The sequence below is a fragment of the Oryx dammah genome, unplaced genomic scaffold (genome assembly GCF_014754425.2).
Source record: "Oryx dammah isolate SB20612 unplaced genomic scaffold, SCBI_Odam_1.1 HiC_scaffold_25, whole genome shotgun sequence".
Taxonomy (NCBI): Eukaryota; Metazoa; Chordata; class Mammalia; order Artiodactyla; family Bovidae; genus Oryx; species Oryx dammah.
The window spans coordinates 47,981,950-48,001,595 of NW_024070209.1; the positions used below are offsets into that span (position 1 = coordinate 47,981,950).

The 19,646-nt window shown below is 44.6% G+C and overlaps 1 protein-coding gene and 1 non-coding gene across 2 annotated transcripts in view; one reads left to right on the forward strand and one right to left on the reverse strand.

Moving 5' to 3' along the window:
• The window catches only part of POLR1A (RNA polymerase I subunit A), an 84,005-nt gene that overhangs the window by 2,932 nt on the left and 61,427 nt on the right, over positions 1 to 19,646 (forward strand). Inside the window, exons 2-9 of the mRNA XM_040224265.1 lie at positions 3,325 to 3,529; positions 4,876 to 5,025; positions 8,700 to 8,807; positions 9,949 to 10,034; positions 10,428 to 10,531; positions 17,065 to 17,151; positions 17,780 to 17,885; positions 18,153 to 18,315. Of these exons, the coding sequence (XP_040080199.1) occupies positions 3,325 to 3,529; positions 4,876 to 5,025; positions 8,700 to 8,807; positions 9,949 to 10,034; positions 10,428 to 10,531; positions 17,065 to 17,151; positions 17,780 to 17,885; positions 18,153 to 18,315 (1,009 nt within the window). The remainder of the gene's footprint in view (positions 1 to 3,324; positions 3,530 to 4,875; positions 5,026 to 8,699; positions 8,808 to 9,948; positions 10,035 to 10,427; positions 10,532 to 17,064; positions 17,152 to 17,779; positions 17,886 to 18,152; positions 18,316 to 19,646) is intronic.
• Positions 4,620 to 4,746, reverse strand: LOC120852362. The gene has a single exon (XR_005718542.1). It is a non-coding gene; the product is annotated as a small nucleolar RNA SNORA76 (small nucleolar RNA).

The window sequence follows — 19,646 nt, forward strand, 5'->3', positions numbered from 1 at the left end:
AGCCCATGAGCGCAGGGACTCTTGTGTTTTCCCAGCATCTAAAAGTGTGTCTGGTACATTAAAAGCACTGTTTGTTAAGTGCATGCATGGGTGGGCGGAGGAGCTATCTGTTCAGCTCTTGGTCCTCTCCATTTTTATTACAACCGTTTGTGAGGGTGACTCTAGTTATAGGAGAAAAATTCCTTTCCAGAGAACAGGATGACTCTGTTGCTGCTGCTAAGTCGCTTTAGTCGTGTCTGACTCTGTGCGACCCCATAGACGGCAGCCCACAGGCTCCCCCGTCCCTGGGATCCTCCAGGCAAGAACACTGGAGTGGGTTGCCATTTCCTTCTCCAGTGCATGAAAGTGAAAAGTGAAAGTTAAGTCGCTCAGTTGTGTCCTACTCTTAGTGACCCCATGGACTGCAGCCCACCAGGCTCCTCCATCCATGGGATTTTCCAGGCAACTGTACTGGAGTGGGTTGCCATTGCCTTCTCCGAAGGTGACTCTAGGAAGCAGCAAAGGTCATCCTGAAACCCAAGTTTGTTAGTCTTAAACTCTGTTCTCTCTGGTGGAATTCTTGCTGGTTGCCCTTCCTCTGTATCCCATTCCTGCAATAATTAGAGGAATTTTCTCCTTTTCCCTAGCTAGAGAGAGGCGCTTTGTTCCTTACCGTAGAAAGACTGAGGATGAAGACAAAAACATACATTCAGTTTGGATGTGAGCTCTTTGTATAGTCTTTACAAGCACAGGACAGAGTTCTGCCAATTGGCGTGGGTCTGTGTTGGACCCACCTGCCAACTCTTTTTCCATCATTATAGGCTCCAGGCAAGGGAAGTGAAGTGCCAACTTATGGAACATGATAGAAAGAGGATCTAGTGGTAAAGGCTTTGCACCCAGACCTAATTAGTGTTTGCCTTATTCTAATTAGTTTGTGTTTGCCTGACACAGTAAATGTTTTTCTTATTTATAATTCCAGTTAAGTTTTAGAGCTCCAAGTAAAATGAGAGACGGAAATGTAGATGAATGTTTCTCCAAGTCCAGTGAAGAATGATTTAGCCTAAAGGTAGTGGGAGAAAGTAGTAATAGTAGTGAGTTTAAATCATTAAAAATTTTTAAACTGTGCAAACAATATCATCAAGTGAAAAGACAAGACTCAAAGTATGTGCAAATCTTATGTCTGATAAAACACATGTGTTCAGAATATTTAAAGCAGTCTTGCAACTCAGTAATAAAAAAGCAAATAACCCAGTTAAAAAATAGGTAAAGGGTTTGAATAAACATTTCTCCAAAGAGGATATACCAGTGGCCAATAGGTACATGAAGAGATGCTCACCATCATTAGTCATCAAAACCACAGTGTGATACTACCTCATACCTGCTAAGATGACTGGAAACAGAAAGATCACAAAATATGCTGGCATGGATTTGGAGAAATTAGAGCCTTGGTGTGGAGAAGGAAATGGCAACCCACTCCAGTACTCTTGCCTGGAAAATTCCATGGATGGAGGAGCCTGGTAGGCTACAGTCCATGGGGTTGCAAAGAGTTGGACACAACTGAGTGACTTCCCTTTCTTTCTGTAGTCCTTCTGGAGAAGGAAATGGCAGCCCACTCCAGTGTTCTTGCCTGGAGAATCCAATGGATGGAGGGGCCTGGTGGGCTGCAGTCTACGGAGTTGCAAAGAGTCGGATGTGACTGAGCAACTAACACACACACACACAGAGCCTTGATGTATTGCTGCTGGGAATGTAAAATGGTGCAGCCACACTTTGGAAAACCGTCTGGCAGGGTCTCAAAAAAGTTAAACATAGAGTTACCATGTAATTCAGCAATTCCAATCTTTGGTATATATCCATGAGAAATAGACAAAATATATTCACACTGCAACTTGTATACAGAAGTTTCTGTCAACATTATTTATAATAGCCAAAGTGTAAAAGTAAGCCAATAAAAGTGGTATAGCCGTACAATGAAATATTGTGTATGTGCTCAGTCTCTCAGTCGTGTCCAGCTCCTTGCGGCCGCCTGGACTGTAGCCTGCCAGGCTCCTCTGCCCGTGGGTTCTCTAGGCAAGAATACTGGAGTGGGTTGCCATTTCCTACTCCAGGAAACCTTCCCAATCCAGGAATCAAACCCTAATATCTTATATCACCTGCACTGGCAGGCAAATTCTTTACCACGAATACCACCTGGGAAACCCAAAATGGAATATTATTTGGCTATTTAAAATAAAAAATATATAAATACAGGCTATGATGTGGATGAGTCTTAAAATTATGCAGGGACTTCCCTGGTGGTCCAGTGACCAAAACTTTGGGCTACCAGTGCAGGGGACCTGGGTTCAGTCAGGCAGTTAGATCCTGTGTGGTACAACTAAGAGTGGCACAGCCAAAATAAATATAAATAAAAGTAAATATTTTAAAAAATGCATGCAAAGTATAATAAGCCAGCTCTAAGAGACCACATATCACATGATTTCATTTATGTGAAATGTCTAGATGGACAGTTCTCTGGAGACAAAAAGTAAGTCAGTCACTGCCTAGGACTGGTGGGAGGGAGATCAAGATGGATGGAGAGTGACTGGTAATGTGTATAGGATTTCTTTTAGAGTACGAAATGACTATCCACTCCAGTTTCTTGCCTGGGAAATCCCATGGACGAGGAGCTGGGCAGGCTATAGTCCATGGGATTGCAAAGAGCCGGACACGACTGAGTGCTAACACTTCCCCTTTTCTGAACTGTGTGGGCTTTGGCATTAAGTCTGGTCCACATCTCTCTCCTACCTTCAACACCGCCTCCACCGTTCTGGGCTTTGTCACCTGGATTACGTCACCTGACCACTCTAAGCCTGTTTGTTCCTCTGAAAAACACACATCATAGTGCCTGTCTCGGAGGGTTAAAGACACACACATGCATGCACGCTCGGTCATGTCAGACTCTTTTGTGACCCCATGGACTATAGCCCCCCCCCATGGGTCCTCTGTCCATGGAATTTTCCCGGCAAGAATACTGGAAAATACTGGGTAGCTTGCTGCTTATAGAGCATTTGTCGTGTAGTGAGTACTTAACTCCTTCGTATGAAGCCTTCCAGTGCTCAGTTAGTGCAAGATTTGTACTAAATCTGGCTTTCAGAGATGTTACCACTCACTCTTCTTCATTCAGCCTCTGTTGTGTGCTAAGTGCTGAGCTGCAGTGAGGAGCAAGGCAGACACCAAGTCTGCCCTCTGGAGCTGTCAGCGCAGCTAAGGGTCTGGATGTTAAAGCATGAATTTGTAAGTGCCAAAGAGGAAACATCTGAGAAGTTGGGTAACCTTAGTCTTCCCTGATGGTTTTTATATCCTTAGGAAATTAAGTGTGAAGTCCATTACGAACCCTCGGTACCTGGACAGCCTGGGGAACCCCTCGGTAAATGGCCTGTATGATTTAGCTCTGGGACCCGCCGACTCCAAAGAGGTGTGCTCCACCTGCGTGCAGGACTTCACCCACTGCTCTGGGCACTTGGGCCACATCGAGCTCCCACTCACCGTGTACAACCCTCTCCTCTTCGATGTAAGTCCTGACCGGGCTATCCAGCCCACGTGGGTCTCGGGGCTGCGGGTGGGATTCATGAGTGCTCACCCTCTCCCCAGGGCAGGTGTCTCAGGAGGAGGTTAGTTCCAGACACTCCAAATGAAAGTGCTCTTTACTTTGAGATTTAAAACCTGGAGGAGCCAAAGCCAGTATATTCGACTTAGCCTCTAGCCCTGCCTAGATGAACTTCAGTCTGATTCTTGTTGAGAATCGCCAAAGCTGGGTTATCTTTATGCAAAGCTAGGGGGAGGGAACGGAGGAAGAAGGGCGAGGGGAGCAGTGTTCAGATCCAGCCGCTTTTGTTTCAGAGGATTTATGCCTTTCAGAAATGTGGGTGGGGCTTCCCTGGCAATAGAGCAAGAGTCTCTAACTCCCCAGATCTAATACCTGATGATCCAAAGTGGAGCTGATGTAATAATAATAGAAATTAACTGCACAATAAATGTAATCCAGAAACCATCCCCTCCCACCCCATCCTCTGTGGAAAAATTGTCTTCCATGAAACCATTCCCTGGTGCCAAAAAGGTTGGGGACCACTGCCATAGACGACTTTGGAATTCTCTAGGCCATCCTGAGGCCTTCTGGCAGATTTGTAGACGCTTGCTTAGTAGCAGGAGGAACAGCACCAGAAGGCCCAGCGCTGAGCTGAGAATGATGACCATCCAGTCCTACTTAGACACGTCCAGCTTCTTAACATCAGTTAACTCAGCCTCCGGGATTTACTTTAAGCTCCTCAGATTAGTGTACATGGACGTGATTTTTGTCTTAATCGTATTAGGGGAAGCAGAATGTCTTGTTAAATACTAAATATTTTAAACGTTAAATATTTAAATAATTTTCAATATTTAAATAAGTATTAAATTTAGTATTTAAATAAAATAAAGGTAGTTCCCTACCTCAGATCCAAAGTAAATTTCTAATGTTAATGGATTAAAATAAAACCATCAGTGAAAAATACAGAAGAATATCTATCAAATTCTTAAGGCGAAGAAGGACTTTCCAGGTACATAGGGTGAGATGGAATTCTCACCCCCGCCCCCCATACCCCAGCCCCAGCAACCCAGGGCTGCCCTGTTGCTCAAGGTTAAAAAAGGGCCGCCTCTGAGGGGGCTGATGACCCCAGTTATGCCTGAGCACACGTGCTCTGGCACTGTAGCCTGCCACACCCAGGCAAGGTGGGGGCTCAAAGGCAACAGGTCAAAGTGGAATTCTTAAAGGGGTAAACTGCTGACATAGAAACAAAAACCATAAGTATGTATGTTGAAAATCACTTTGACTGCTGTGTCACTTTCTAATATCCTGTCTCTTTTTATTCCCTCCTTCAGAAACTCTACCTGTTGCTCCGGGGCTCCTGTTTAAACTGTCACATGCTGACCTGCCCCCGGGCTGTGGTTCACCTCTTACTCTGCCAGCTGAGAGTCCTGGAAGTTGGGGCCCTGCAAGCAGTGTATGAGCTGGAGAGAATTCTCTACAGGGTAGGTAATGTGACTATCCTGGTAATCAGACAAGCCAGAGTGACAGGCACAAGAGCTGTTTGTGTATGAATAGTCCCCTAAGAATAGTTACCAGGGTCTTCCCAGGTGGTCCAGTGGTAATGCAGGGTTCCATCCCTGGTCTAGGAAGATTCCACATGCCGTGGAACAACTAAGCCTGTGGGCCACAACTACTGAACCCACACTCTAGAACCTGAGCTCTGCAACAGGAGAAGCCATTGCAATGAGAAGCCCCGAGCACCACAACTAGAGAGTAGCCCCCACTTGCTTAGATGCACAGCAGCTAAGACCCAGTGTAGCCGAAAAGAAAGGTCACCAGAATGCTGGAGCTTTAAGTCTGGTGACTTTGAGTACAAATAACTAGGCTTAAAAACATGAAGCTATAAGAATAATTAAAGAAATGTTCGTGAAAACAACATACAATACAATTTTATCCATCAGTGAGCTTTTTTCCCCCCAAACCCAGGATCCAACCAGAGTTCATGCATAGCTTTGAATGGTTATATCTCTTTGGTCTGCTTTAATGTAAGATATTTTAATATAGGGAATTTCTTTCCTTGATACTGACTTTTTTGAAGACATAAGACTAGTTGTCTTGTGGACTTCTCACATTCTGGATTTGTCCAATTATTTCTTCATGAGATTCGCATTTCGGTAAGATTATACCTACCTGATGTAGAATCCTTTGTATTGCCTTATTTTAGGAGGCACCTGTTGTCCAGTTGTTTTGCCACTGGTGATGCTGGGTTTGGTGATTTGGAATGGATGGTGACCACCAGATCTCTCTTGTAAAGAGACATTCTCTTTGTGATTAATAATAACCTGGTGCTATTATAAATATATTATTCATGATTAATAATTAATAACCTGGTAAAAAGTGAAAGTGCCAGTCTCTCAGTCGTGTCCGACTTGTTGCAGCCCCATGGACTGTAGCCCACCAGGCTCTTCTGTCCATGGATTCTCCAGGCAAGAATACTGGAGTGGGTTGCCATTTCCTTCTCCAGGGTATCTTCCCAACCCAGGATTGAACCCAAGTCTCCTGCATTGCAGGCTGATTCTTTACAGTCTAAGCGACCAGGGATGACCTGGTGTTATTATAAATATCTTATTTAAAATTCATTTCTGGTTGGTAGATCAAAATGTTACTCACTTTTGTATGAAATAACCTGGTTATTCATCAGGGTATGACAATTCAATGAGACAAGGATCTCATCAATTCTGATACTTTATTTGTGGATTTTTTTCAGTTTTTCAACACACTCATATTACCTGTGAATAATAGTAAGTTTATTTATTTTCAGCCTTTGTATGTTTCATTTCTTGTTCAGACCTTATTAGGTGCCTAGGATCTACATGGCTTTGTTCAAGGGGCAGCATGCATCCTTGTCTTGCTTCTTGTTACACAGGGAAACCGTTCACGTTTCCTCTTCCCCTTCCCTTTCCTGAATAATTCAGTCTTAATGACATTAGGTGGGCAGAGCAGGTAGGCTTCCGCACAGAGATGCGACCTGGTGTGGGTTGTCAGAGCCCAAACGAGGTGAGAAAAGCATTCAAAACAAGACTGTATCTGTGTGTGCACGTGGCTAAAAAACTAATCTCAGGTCAGATTTGTCCAAGAGAGAGCTTGTGTGTTGAGAGAGAAGGGTTTTCTTAAACCTTTACTCAGAGTAAATTATACTTTTTTGGAATCCCAGGTGGCGCTAGTGGTAAAAAACACACCTGCCAGTGCAAGAAACATGAGATATGGTTTCCATCCTGAGTCGGGAAGATCCCTCGAGAAGGAAATGGCAACCCACTCTAGTATTTTTGCCTGGGAAATCCCATGGACAGAGGAGCCTGGTGGACTATGGTCCATAGGGTTGCACAGAGTCAGACATGACTGAAACAACTTATCATGCAGGAATTTGTCCATTTTGTCTAAAATGTCAGATCTGTTGGTGTAAAATTATTAGGGATGCCCACTACCTTAAAATATTTTGGGGTGAAGTATGCACACAGAAATTCATTAATTAACCCACAGTCTAACAGAGACTTATAAAGTAACCATCACTGGTATGAGTGGCTTCAACATCAAACTATAGTCCTTATTTCCAGAAACTTCTCTTCTTTCTCCTCCTGGTGTGCTTATTTTTGACAGTTTGTCATTGTACTTGCTTCCCTGGTGGCTCAGTGGTAAAGAATCTGCCTGCCGATATAGGAGATGTGATTTCAATCCCTGGGTTGGGAAGATCTCTTGGAGAAGGAAATGGCAACCCACTCCAGCATTCTTGCCTGGGAACTCCCATGGACAGAAGAGTCTGGTTGGTCAGATAGAGTCTCACACAATTTAGCAACTAAGCAACAACACACTGTACTTAGCAAATTCTTTGTTGGACTAATTTGAGGTCTAGGATGCTGCCCTCTTTCTCCAGAGAGGCTTCTTATTGCTTCTGCCCTGTGCTTGGTGACCTGGGACCATCAGAGTCCACAGTCAAGGCTGAAGGCTCCCTGGGCTACAGGCCGTGGGAATCCAGGTGTTCTGTTCCAGGGCTCATCTAGTTCCCAAGGACACAGTCCTTGAGGTCCCCAGCTTTCTGTGTTTGTGGCATGGGATGTGGCAGGAAGATATCTTGTTTGATTCTTGTCCTTTCACTAACCCTAGGCTTTGATTTCTGTCCTGTTCATCATTTAAGACCCTCAGAATGAAAAGTTCAAAATTACTGGATTGTAAAATGTTTCCGAGGCCACGCTGCCATGTTGTACAGCTCCAGGGAGCATCCCACCTCTATCAGCATCTTCCCCGGAGGGACACAGCTACGCTGAAGGCTGCCCCAGTGCTGGGCGGTGCGGCAGCCCTGCTCAGAGCAGCCTTGGCCCCTGGGCTCTTTGACCTGAATCCCCATTTTCCCTTCGTTATGGCCTGATTATCCCTCAAAGTTCTGACAACTCTTCAGAACTTTACATTTTAAAAAATATCCTGTTTTTTTTTTTTTTTTTCACTTTTCATTTGGACTTGATAATCTGCATGCCATGCCATGCTTAGACACTCAGTCATATCTGACTCTTTGCAACCCCATAGACTGTAGCCCGTCAGAGTGCTCTGTCCATCGGGATTCTCCAGGCAAGAATACTGGAGTGGGTTGCAATGCCCTCCTCCAGAGGATCTTCCCAACCCAGGGATTGCACCCAGGTCTCCAGCATTGCAGGCAGATTCTTTACTGTCTGAGCCACCAGGGAAGCCTTAATAATCTACCCCACTATCATTGGAAGCTGAATAGTCTCATTTACATATATCTGCTTATTTATTTATTTGGTCATGCTGGGTCTTGAGTGTGGCAGGTGGGATCTTCAGTCTTCACTGTGACATGTGGACTCTTAGTTGTGGTATGTGGGATCTAGTTCCCTGACCAGGGATTGAACCTGGGCCCCCTGCATTGGGAACTTGGAGTCTTAGCCACAGGACCACCAGGGAAGTCCCAGGACATTCTCAATTTTGATTTTTTTTTTTAAACCAGCAACGTGGCCAAACTGTTTTGAAAAGGCACCACAGCAGCCCTGAGGTTTCTCCTTTCTCTCCCCTCGGATAAAGCTGTCCCCCCTTTGGAGGGGCTGCCCCTGGTGCTGCTCGTCATGCACTTGCTTTACTTTGATCACATGGCTTTTCTCTTGTTTTTCAGTTTCTGGAAGAAAATGCTGATCCTACTGCCTGTGAAATTCAGGAAGAGCTAGAACAATATACAATCAAAATCCTGCAGAACAACCTCCTGGGATCCCAGGGTGCACAAGTGAGTTATCCCATCTCTCTGTTCCCTGAACACTTGGTTTTTAGCATAATTATCATAGTTCCTGCTACACTGTCTTTGACTTATCCCTTGACTCAGACAATAAAGATATCCCCCTGCCGTGCAGGAGACCCAGATTTGATCCCTGGGTTGGAGAGATCCCCTGGAGCAGGAAATGGCAACCCACTCTAGTATGCTTGCCTGGAGAATCTCATGGACAGAGAAGCCTGGCAGGCTACAGTCTGTAGGGTTGCACAGAGTCAAACAATTATTTTTTTTGGCTTCCCAAAGCAGACCTGGGTCAGCTTTGAATCCCGGCTCTGGCTCTCGTGAAGCCTGTGACCTTGTAAGTTACATAACCGTCCCCAAGCCACTCGTTTCTCATCTTTGATGCCTGCCTGTAGAACTGAGGAAAAGGTTAGAAGAAATTAGGTGCTTTGGGTACAGTGTCCAGTGAGGTTCTGGCTTACGTCTCATTTGGAGAATGAGGCCCATGTCCTGTTCTTGTTTCTCTCTCCAGTGCTAAGTGACCACTGCCTCCCCATTCCCCCATAGCATCTGTGTAAGTGTTAATTTGTTCAGCCAATGAATGGTGTAGGTAATCAACCTGCAGGGCTAATCTTGAGATCTGATTCACCTAATGCCCAAGTTTCACACCAGAGATTATGACTTAAGTGGTCTGGGTTGGGGCCCCACGGAGGGGTACAAAAGTCCCCAGGGTGGGTCTCGTTTGCAGAACTAGCTCCGAACCACTAGTGTTGCTTAATTGTGGACGTGCCTTGCCTCAGAGCCCTGAGGTCCATCCAGGGGAGATAGCAGCTGCTGTTTCAGGTTTAATTTAAAATTAAATTGTTTAATTTATTAAATTTAAATTTGTTGATCCTTGCTGTCTTCCAAGCCTACCACTGCCCTCATGATCTCTTCATCTTAGTAACAGCTTGGTAAGTTTCCCCTATTATGAATGAGGAAACTTAAAGAAGTCGCTTAGTGATTGGCAGGGTTTGGTTATGTTAGGGTTTTGGGGAGAATTTTAAGAAATGGCGTGGCTTCCTCTGATTTTTCAATAATAGGTGAAAACTACAAAATGTATACCTACTAGATTCTCTTCAGGATGGCACTCAGGCTTTTTGACTCTTTTTAACAGGTGAAAAATGTCTGTGAGAGCAGGAGCAAACTCATCTCTGTCTTCTGGAAGGTACATATGACTGCTAAGAGATGTCCCCACTGCAAGTGAGTCCTAGGCACTTGCCTCTGATTTTTTAAATTTTATTTTATGGGTGTATAGTTGATTTACTATATTGTATTAACTTCTGCTATGTAGCAAAGTTATTTGGTTATATACATCTATATGTATTCTTTTTCATATTTTTTCATTATGGGTTATTGTAGGATATTGAATATCATTCTCTGTGCTGTTTATCCATCCTATACATAATAGTTTGCATCTGCTAATCCCAAATTCCCAAATCTTCCCTCACCTACCTACCCTTGGCAACCACAGGTCTCTTCTCTAAAGCTGTGAGTCTGCTTTTCTTTCCTAGATAAGTTCATTTGTATCATATCTTAGATTTTACATTGTTGGGTTTTTTTTCTCTCTCTCCTCACAACTGTCCTCATGTCTAGAACTGGGCGGTCAGTGATCCGAAAGGAGCACAATAGCAAACTGACCATCACATACCCGGCCATGGTGCACAGGAGAGCTGACCAGAAGGACACTGAACCCCAGGGTAAGCAGGCCCTGGGCGGCCCTCCGTGTGTTCTTCACGTGTGACCATCAGACGTGTCCCACGACTTGGGGATCCCTGGTCCTCTGTACCACATGCTTCTTGGCTGTGTGTCTGTGGTGGGCCAGCAGATGGTGGGTGTCTGGGGTCTTAGAACCGGCGGGTATCCTGGTGCATGCTCAGTCCTTGCCACTAGTGTACAGTGTCAGGCAGTGCCCCACGGCCTGAATGAGGCACCTCTTGCCACAGGTGGTCACTATTCTGAAAGATTTTTGAGGAAGAAGTTAAGAAATTTACTTGATAAATAGTTCAAACCATTTTGTTGTCAAACAAGTGTGGATATATTTAGAACTAAAATGTAGGTGAGGGACATTTTCCTCGGTGGTCCAGTGGTTAAGACTCTACCTTCCAAGGCAGAGGACACTGGTTCCATTCCTGGTCCAGGAGATAAGATCCCACATGCCTCGGGACAACTCAGCCCATGTGCCACAACTATAAAGCCCGTGAAAGTGAAGTTGCTCAGTCGTGTCCGACTCTTGGTGACCCCATGGGGTGTAGCCTACCAGGCTCCTCCGTCCATGGGATTCTCCAGGCAAGAGTACTGGAGTGGGTTGCCGTTTCCTTCTCCAGGAGATCTTCCCAACCCAGGAATCGAACCCGGGTCACCCGCATTGCGGGCAGACGCTTTACCATCTGAGCCACCGGGGAAGACTATGAAGCCCGTGCACAACAACAAAGACCTAGCACAGCCAAAATAAAAATTATATTTATTTCAAAAGAAAAAATGTAGGTGAATTTTAAAGAAAAACTGTGAGCATCTGAAGAATATTAGTGCCTCCTTCAGGCTGCTATAGCTGTCCTCTCAGATCCCTGGAATAGAGTGTCTCCCACTCAGCTCTGCCCTGCTCTTAGGGGTACCTGAGAAGAAATTTGAGAGACTTAGTACTACTGCTTTTTCACTTTTGTAGTTTTAAGTTTGTTTAACAATGCTTTCCACAGTTTATTGTGATCCACACAGTCAAAGGCTTTGGCATAGTCAATAAAGCAGGAATAGATGTTTTTCTGGAACTCTCTTGCTTTTTTGATGATCCAGTGGATGTTAGCAATTTGATCACAGGTTCCTCTGCCTTCAAAGCCTTTGACTGTGTGGATCACAATAAACTGTGGAAGATTCTGAAAGAGAAGGAAATACAGACCACCTGACCTGCCTCTTAAGAAACTTATATGCAGGTCAGGAAGCAACAGTTAGAACTGGACATGGAACAACAGACTGTTTCCAAATAGGAAAAGAAGTATGTCAAGGCTGTATATTGTCACCCTGCTTATTTAACTCATATGCTGAGTACATCATGAGAAATGCTGGACTGGAAGAAGCACAAACTGGAATCAAGATTGCTGGGAGAAATATCAATAACCTCAGATATGCAGATGACACCACCCTTATGGCAGAAAGTGAAGTGGAACTAAAAAGCCTCTTGATGAAAGTGAAAGAGGAGACTGAAAAAGTTGGCTAAAGCTCAACATTCAGAAAACGAAGATCATGGCATCCGGTCCCATCACTTCATGGGAAATAGATGGGGAAACAGTGGAAACAGTGTCAGACTTTATTTTGAGGGGCTCCAAAATCACTGCAGATGGTGACTGCAGCCATGAAATGAAAAGATGCTTACTCCTTGGCAGGAAAGTTATGACCCACCTAGATAGCATATTGAAAAGCAGAGACATTACTTTGCCAACAAAGGTCCGTCTAGTCAAGGCTATGGTTTTTCCAGTGGTTATGTATGGATGTGAGTTGGACTGTGAAGGAAGCTGAGCGCTGAAGAATTGATTGATGCTTTTGAACTGTGGTGTTGGAGAGGACTCTTGAGAGTCCTTTGGACTGCAAGGAGATCCAAACAGTCCATCCTAAAGGAGATCAGTCCTGGGTGTTCATTGGAAGGACTGATGCTAAAGCTGAAACTCCAATACTTTGGCCACCTCATGCGAAGAGTTGACTCATTGGAAAAGACTCTGATGCTGGGAGGGATTGGGGGCAGGAGGAGAAGGGGACGACAGAGGATGAGATGGATGGACGGCATCACTGACTCAATGGACATGAGTTTGATAAACTCTGGGAGTTGGTGATGGACAGGGAGGCCTGGTGTGCTGCGATTCATGGGGTTGCAAAGAGTTGGACATGACTGAGCAACTGAACTGAACAATGCTTTCTGGTTTTTCTTCTGAACTAGTGAGGATTAAATAAGATTTTCCATTTGAAATATTGAGCCCAGTGCCTGCTGTGTCGAATGTGCTATGTGGATACTGGCCGTTCATTTTTTATTATAATGCAGGCAGTGTGCCAGGGCAGAAAAAGTGTCACCTGTTTTGGACACCTTGTGTCTGAGTGCATGCCAGATCGCCTCAGTTGTGCCCGACTTTTCGACCCCATGGACTGTAGCTTACCAGGCTCAGGCTCCTCTGTCCATGGGATTCTCCAGGCAAGGATACTGGAGTGGGTTGCCATGCCCTCTTCCAGGGGATCTTCCTGACCCAGGGATCGAACCCAAGTCTCTTGCATCTCCTGCATTGGCAGGTGTATTCTTTACCACTGATCCACCAGGGAAGCCCTTTCAAAACATGAGTCTTGAGGAAATAATAAACAGTTAGACCATAGTATAGCAAACTTGTTTATTACTTTAAAATAAATCTATTTTAGACTAATTTTTAGACGTATAGAAGAATTGCAGACATGCTACAGAAATTCTTATGTACTTTTTACTCAGTTTGCCCTGATGAAACATCTTAGATCACCATGGCACGTTTATCAAAACTAAGAAATTAACGTTGGTATACTACTGTTAACTGACCTGCAAACTTCATTTGAATGTTACCAGTTTATCCAGTGTGTGCTTGGCTACTAAGTCATGTCTGACTCTTTGTGACCCCATGGACTGTAACCTGCATTGGCAGGTGGATTCTTTACCTTCTGAGCCATTGGGAAGCCCAGTTTATCCAGTAATGTCCTCCTTATGTTCCAGGATCCAGTTCAGGATACTACACTGCATTTAGAAAGTCTGTTTAATGCTTAACCATTAACAGACACAAGGATGGATTTTCCTGCACTATACATAGCCCTTAAAACAATTTTTAAGGTTGGAAACTGTTACTCTAGACTTCAGGGCACTTTAGGGAATATTCATAGATTGAGAAGAAAGGTGGTCAGAATTCTAGAGGATAACTATTTGGGGCAGATATCTAATAGGCAGCCTTTAACGCCTTTGCCAAACCAATTCTTTGGAGTAATTGTCACTGCAACTATGAGAATATGATGGTGCCCACCAAAATCCTGTGCATCAGAAACCAGTCAGCAGTGGTCTTGGATGGTTTTCGGATTGGATTGGTAGTATTTAGCAGGCATTTACTTGTTGGGCACTCAGCCTTATGCCCAGGAACATCCTGTGGCTGAGCCCAGTGCCAAGCTGGGAACCTGACCTTGTGGCCTCCATTCTGAGGGAAGGCTGCAGGTGAGGCAGGTCAGTTACTCCAGGGGCGGTGATGCAGAGGCAGGTAAGCATTCGGATGAATGATCTGGCCACGTCCCTGGTATCTAATGGGGCCAGGCAGTCAGGCCTGTGGCTCAGTGGTCCCCACGTACTCCTGATCTCACTAGGAGTGTTGTTAGCTTGTGAAATTCACACATGACCAGTGTGCTATTCAAGCCCCATTATGCAGCGTTTTCAAGTGAGACCTCTTACAGCCAAGGTGCTTCGCCCACCATGAGTCAATCTGCCCCACTGTTTGACTTCCCAACTTTTTTTCTTTCATATAGGAGTTCTTGGAGCTAAACTAAATACATGTTACAGCTGTTCTGAAGTCCTATTGAAGCAGATTTCTTTTTTTTTTTTAAAACAAGCTCACTGGATAGTATTTTTTTCTCAATATCCATTTTTATTCATTTATTTGGCTGTGCCAGGTCTTAGTCAAGTGTGCAAACTCTTGGCTGTGGCATGTGGGATCTAGTTCCCTGACTAGGGATGGAACCCGGGCCCCCTGCATTGGGAGCACGGAGTCTTAGCCACTGGACCACCAGGGAAGTCCCTGAGGCAAATAGCATTCTTGCAGGCTCAAAAAGTGCCTGGTTAGGAAGGGTGCAGTCCATGTGAGGAGGTGGCATTCTGCAAGTCTCTTCTGACTCAAACTCAGTGAGTGAATGACCTCCATCTGCCTTAACAGGGGTTAAACTGTGCTGGGGCCGCTTCCTGCACTAGCAGCTCTGAGTCAAGAGCTGAAGAGAGCTCCCAGATGCTGCTCATCTTCCTCAGTTCATCAAGGCAGATTAGTGAGAGAGAAGTTTCCAGAAATGCCCACAGAATTGTCCTTTAGGTTAATGGGGTCTTTTCTCCCCGCTGAACACCCATAGCTTCCTATGTCTGGCTTATCCCCAAGGGTCAGAGCCTCTCTCCATTGCATTCCCCTCACTTCCTTCAACTGCATTAACTGGTTGAAATGTTCTGCTTTTATAGAAATCAAAATTTTAAATGTGTTCACTTTTGACCTAACAATTCCGCTTTTATGATCTTATCCTAAGAATTATGCATGCCCACAGTATTAAGTAGTTTTGAATTGGAAATAGCTTAAATGCCTGTTAGTAGAGCCTAATTAAATAAATTATGGTACATCTTATTAATTGTTTTCTAAGTTACAAATTTCTCTAAAAACTTTCCATAATGTATCTTCTACAGTTGGTAAAGAAACCAAGTAGAGAATTAGAGGTGAATGAAGCTGGGTTTTACAAATATAGAAAAAAGCAAAAGAGTGGGTTTTTTTTAATATAGATTATCTTATAGTATTTTGAACATGTTTATTTAAGCCAGTGAAAACTTAGTATCTGCTGGGTCTTGCTGCTGCTAAGTTGCTTCAGTTGTGTCCAACTCTGTGCGACCCCAGAGATGGCAGCCCGCCAGGCTCCCCTGTTCCTGGGATTCTCCAGGCAAGAACACTGGAGTGGGTTGCCATTTCTTTCTCCAGTGCATGAAAGTGAAAAGTGAAAGTGAAGTCGCTTAGTCCTGTCTGATTCTTAGCAACCCCTCAGATGCTGTTAATTGTTAGGAACACAGACAAGACACAGTTTCTACCCTGATAAGTGCATTAAAAAAAAAAATATTGAGCGATTTTGTGAGGAGAGGTGGGGTGCTGAGCCACAAGGCTTGTGAGATCTTAGTTCCCTGACCAGGGGTCAAAGCCAGGCCCTCGGCAGTGAGAGCACTGAGTCCTAATCGCTAGCCTGGCAGGAAATTCCCAAGCAGTATATAATTTTGATGAATGTGTTCCAAAAGAGGTTGATAGTTTTGATGGGAGGGGATACTCACCACTATACTAAGGCTGAAGTTGATAATTTTGAACCTAGAGGTCACATTACTCATTTTCTTAATCATCTAAATGCTTGGGGCCACACCTCCTGAATGTGACTTACTCTGGTAGTGACTGATTAAAGAGTATCCCAGAGTGATCTTGGTTAATCTGAGAAATCAAGATCCACCTACTTATCACCAACATGATAGTTGTAAGAAGAAACTGAATATACATTTACCCATAAAAATGTTCATCTTCATTTATCCATAATTCTCCTGCTGTGAACCTTTCTGGTAAAAGCCATGTGCCTAACGCTATTTATCACAGTGTGACTTAAAGTAATAAAAAAAATTGGAGTCAGCTCAGATGTCCAACTATTAGAACGTGGTTAAGTCACTTACAAAACATCCTCTCAGGAATATCATGCTGCAATTAAAAATGATGGCAAGGGACTTCCATGTGGTCTAGTGGTTAAGAATCTGCCTTGCAGTGCAGGGGATGTGGGTTCAATCCCTGGTTGGGGCACTAAGATCCCATGTGCCATAAAGCAAGTAAGCCTGCACACTGCAACGGAGGAACCTGTGTGCCGCCGCTAAGTGACCCGATACAGCCAGATAAATAAAATAAAAATGATGGTGAGACACAAGCTATAGGGCAACATGCAGAAATGCTCGTAAGATGACACTAAATTAGCAAAGTGGTACAGAGTAAATCCGCACCTGAAATTGTAATGATCCGAAACTTTATAAACCAAAGGACCAGAAAAGAATATATAAAAGTGGTCATGGTGATAACATGATATAATTGTGGGTGATTTTTTTTCCCCCTTTGGCTCTACCTTCTGGTTTCATACAATAGTTGTTTGGTTTTCATTACTTTAGAAATTAGATTAAGGGAATGGGGGAATCCACAGCAGAGAGCAGGTTGTCCTAGAGATTGACTTTTTAAAAAACATATATTTTTTTAATTTGTTTCTTTGGCTGCCTCAGCATGTGGGATCTCGTTCTCCTATCCAGGATCCAACCCAGGGCCTCTGTATTGGGAATGTGGGGCCTTAGCCACTGGACTGCTAGGGAAGTCTCTAGAGATTGATTTTTTGGTCAGATTGCAGGCTTGGAGGAGTGGGGAAAGGAATTGCTAAATCCCATTACGGAAAGAGTGTCTGTAATTGACTTACTGTGCTCAATTGCCCTCTTCCACTCCAGGAATTGAGGAAGCTCAGATGGGAAAACGAGGATACCTGACACCCTCCAGTGCTCAAGAACACCTCATAGCTCTTTGGAAAAATGAAGGTGCTGTGCCAGGCTAAAGAAACAGCCCATTGACTTCCCTGACTCCTTTACCCTGCCTTTTTATGTTTTCAAAATTGTGATTCTTGTAGATCTCTCCTGAAACTGAACCATAGATTTGGGGCAGGCTTCAGGGTACATTGTCATTGAGGATTTACAGTGTGGGAAATGTCTTTATTCCTTGAACCATGAACTTGATGATTACTGTAACTGAGCCTGATCATTAAATGATAGCCGTGGGTGGGCATTGCTTAATACAGTTTGACATGTGTCTTGAAGGTGCAGTGAAACTCACCTTACTTTTTTTTAATGTATTCTATTTGCTTATTTATTTTCATTATTGTTTTTCAATATTGCGTTTGTATTTGTTTATTTTTTTCCCTGCACCATGTGGCATGTGGGGTTTCGGTTCCCTGACCAGGGATGGACCCTGCACCCCTTGCAGCGGAAGTGCAGAATCTTAACCACTGGACCGCCAGGCAATTCCTTCATTAGTTTTTATGGAGACACATGTGATCTTATTCTCCCTATCGTCCTATATTCTGGGTTTTTTATAAAAATTTTTGTGGTCATCCTTCCATGCTCTTAATGTATAGGTTTAAATGATCTCTTTGATTTATTTCAAACACAGGGTTCTTTCTGAATTACCTTTTTTTGGGACTGGAGGATGTTGGCAGGGAGTCCAGGTTCAACCCCAGTATGTTCTTTCTGGATTTCTTGGTGGTACCACCCTCAAGGTAATACCCTTTCATTGGCTTTATTTCACCTGAAAAAGGTTTATGGAATAATTGAATAATGACCTCTGGGAGAGAAAGGAAGGGTCAAAGGTGCTGAAAAATAGAGCAGCAGTTCCACTGCCAGCTGGCAGGTGGTGGGACTGTTTTCCTCTTCATTTTTCCTGAGTGCAGGAGGAATGTGGGTTTCCTTTGGAGCTTGGGGCGTGTGAGTAGGGATGGGTAAGAGGCTGAGGGAAGTGTTCACTGATTCCACATGTCCTCCTGCAGGTATCGCCCTGTCAACCGCCTTGGGGACCAGATGTTCACCAATGGGCAGACGGTGAACTTGCAGGCTGTCATGAAGGATGTGGTTCTGATCCGAAAACTTCTGGCACTGATGGCCCAAGAACAGGAGCTGCCAAGTGAGGTGGCAGCACCCACCACAGAAGAGGTCAGGAGCTGATGTCATAGTTCTAGCTTCCTACGCTATGGGTGCAGAATGCTATGGGTTCTGGGAGATACTGGTTGGCAATTCCGTATGGTTGTGTGTGAGCCATGGGTTTGGGAGGACCGGGCAATGTCTGGGGGAAAGTGTGGGTCTGAGCATGACCCCAGTGACCGTTCCTAGTGACCTTGATTGAGTTGCTTTGGTTTCTTGTTCCCATCTCCACAATAAAATGAGTGATCTGTGGGGAAGTTTTACCCGTGGTTGTGGTCTGGGCTACCTGCTCTCACTGGCAGTGCTAGAAAGAACAGTCTGTAGTCCTCAGACTCTGAGCCTGTCCCTCCTGGGCTCTGGTACCAGAGACCCATGCCACCTAGGTCTGATTTTGGCTCATGAAGATCTCTAGCCTCAGGGTCAGGAAGGCATTGTTGGCATTTGGAGGAGTTTCCTGGAATAGGAGTGTCAGATTTGGGGCTCAGTTTTCTCCCCAATAAATGGTGGAGCTGAATTCCATTTTCCTGTTTCAGCAAACGTTTCCTGAATCCCTTTTAGTGTGCTAGGTCTGCAGTGGGTATAAAGATGAGTCAGGCACTCAGGAAATTTGTTGAGATTGCTGACATCCTTCCCAGCTTTAAGATGCTTTCTAAATGCAAATAGGAAGGACTGTCTCAGCCTTGAGCAGACCAGACAGGCTCCCAGGCTCACGTCCCTGGGTAGGACCGGCCCATCACCAGGTGGCGCCACAGTCTGTCAGGGACACCTGTGCTTGGGTTACTCAGCCTTTCTGCTTGGGTTTCTTTGGTTTTGCTTAAGTTTTCTGATCTGCCTGTGTAAATGTGCTTTTTAAAAAAGTGCTCAATATTAGAGATATCTGCCATCTGCAGGTCCTGGTCTAGTTTCAAAGAGATAGCCCTGGGATTGCCACGTCCAGTGACCAGAGCTAAGGATTTCATGTTGATGTCTCTTGAAAGTAGAGTAGCCTTTGTCCTAGAAAAAAGCTCAATCTCGGCAGAAATGAGCAGCATCCTCTCAGATTCCTGAGGTCATTGCTGCCTGAAGTCACAGTGCCCTCTTTTCCATCTGATCAATAGCAAGAGTTTTTTCTTCCCATACTTGCTCCACAGTGGCCCTCTCGTGAATCATGAATGCCTGGGTGTGAATAGGCATGCGCCATTCCAGGCACTGAGGATACACCAGTGAGACTGGTCTCACCCATTTCACAAGTAGGCTTGTGGCCCTGAGTTAGCTGATGCCTTCAGAAGTGAGTTAGTCTGACAGGGGTGCTGCCATCATACAGGGGCTCCTGGGAGGCTCCTTCAGCCAGAATAGAAACCACA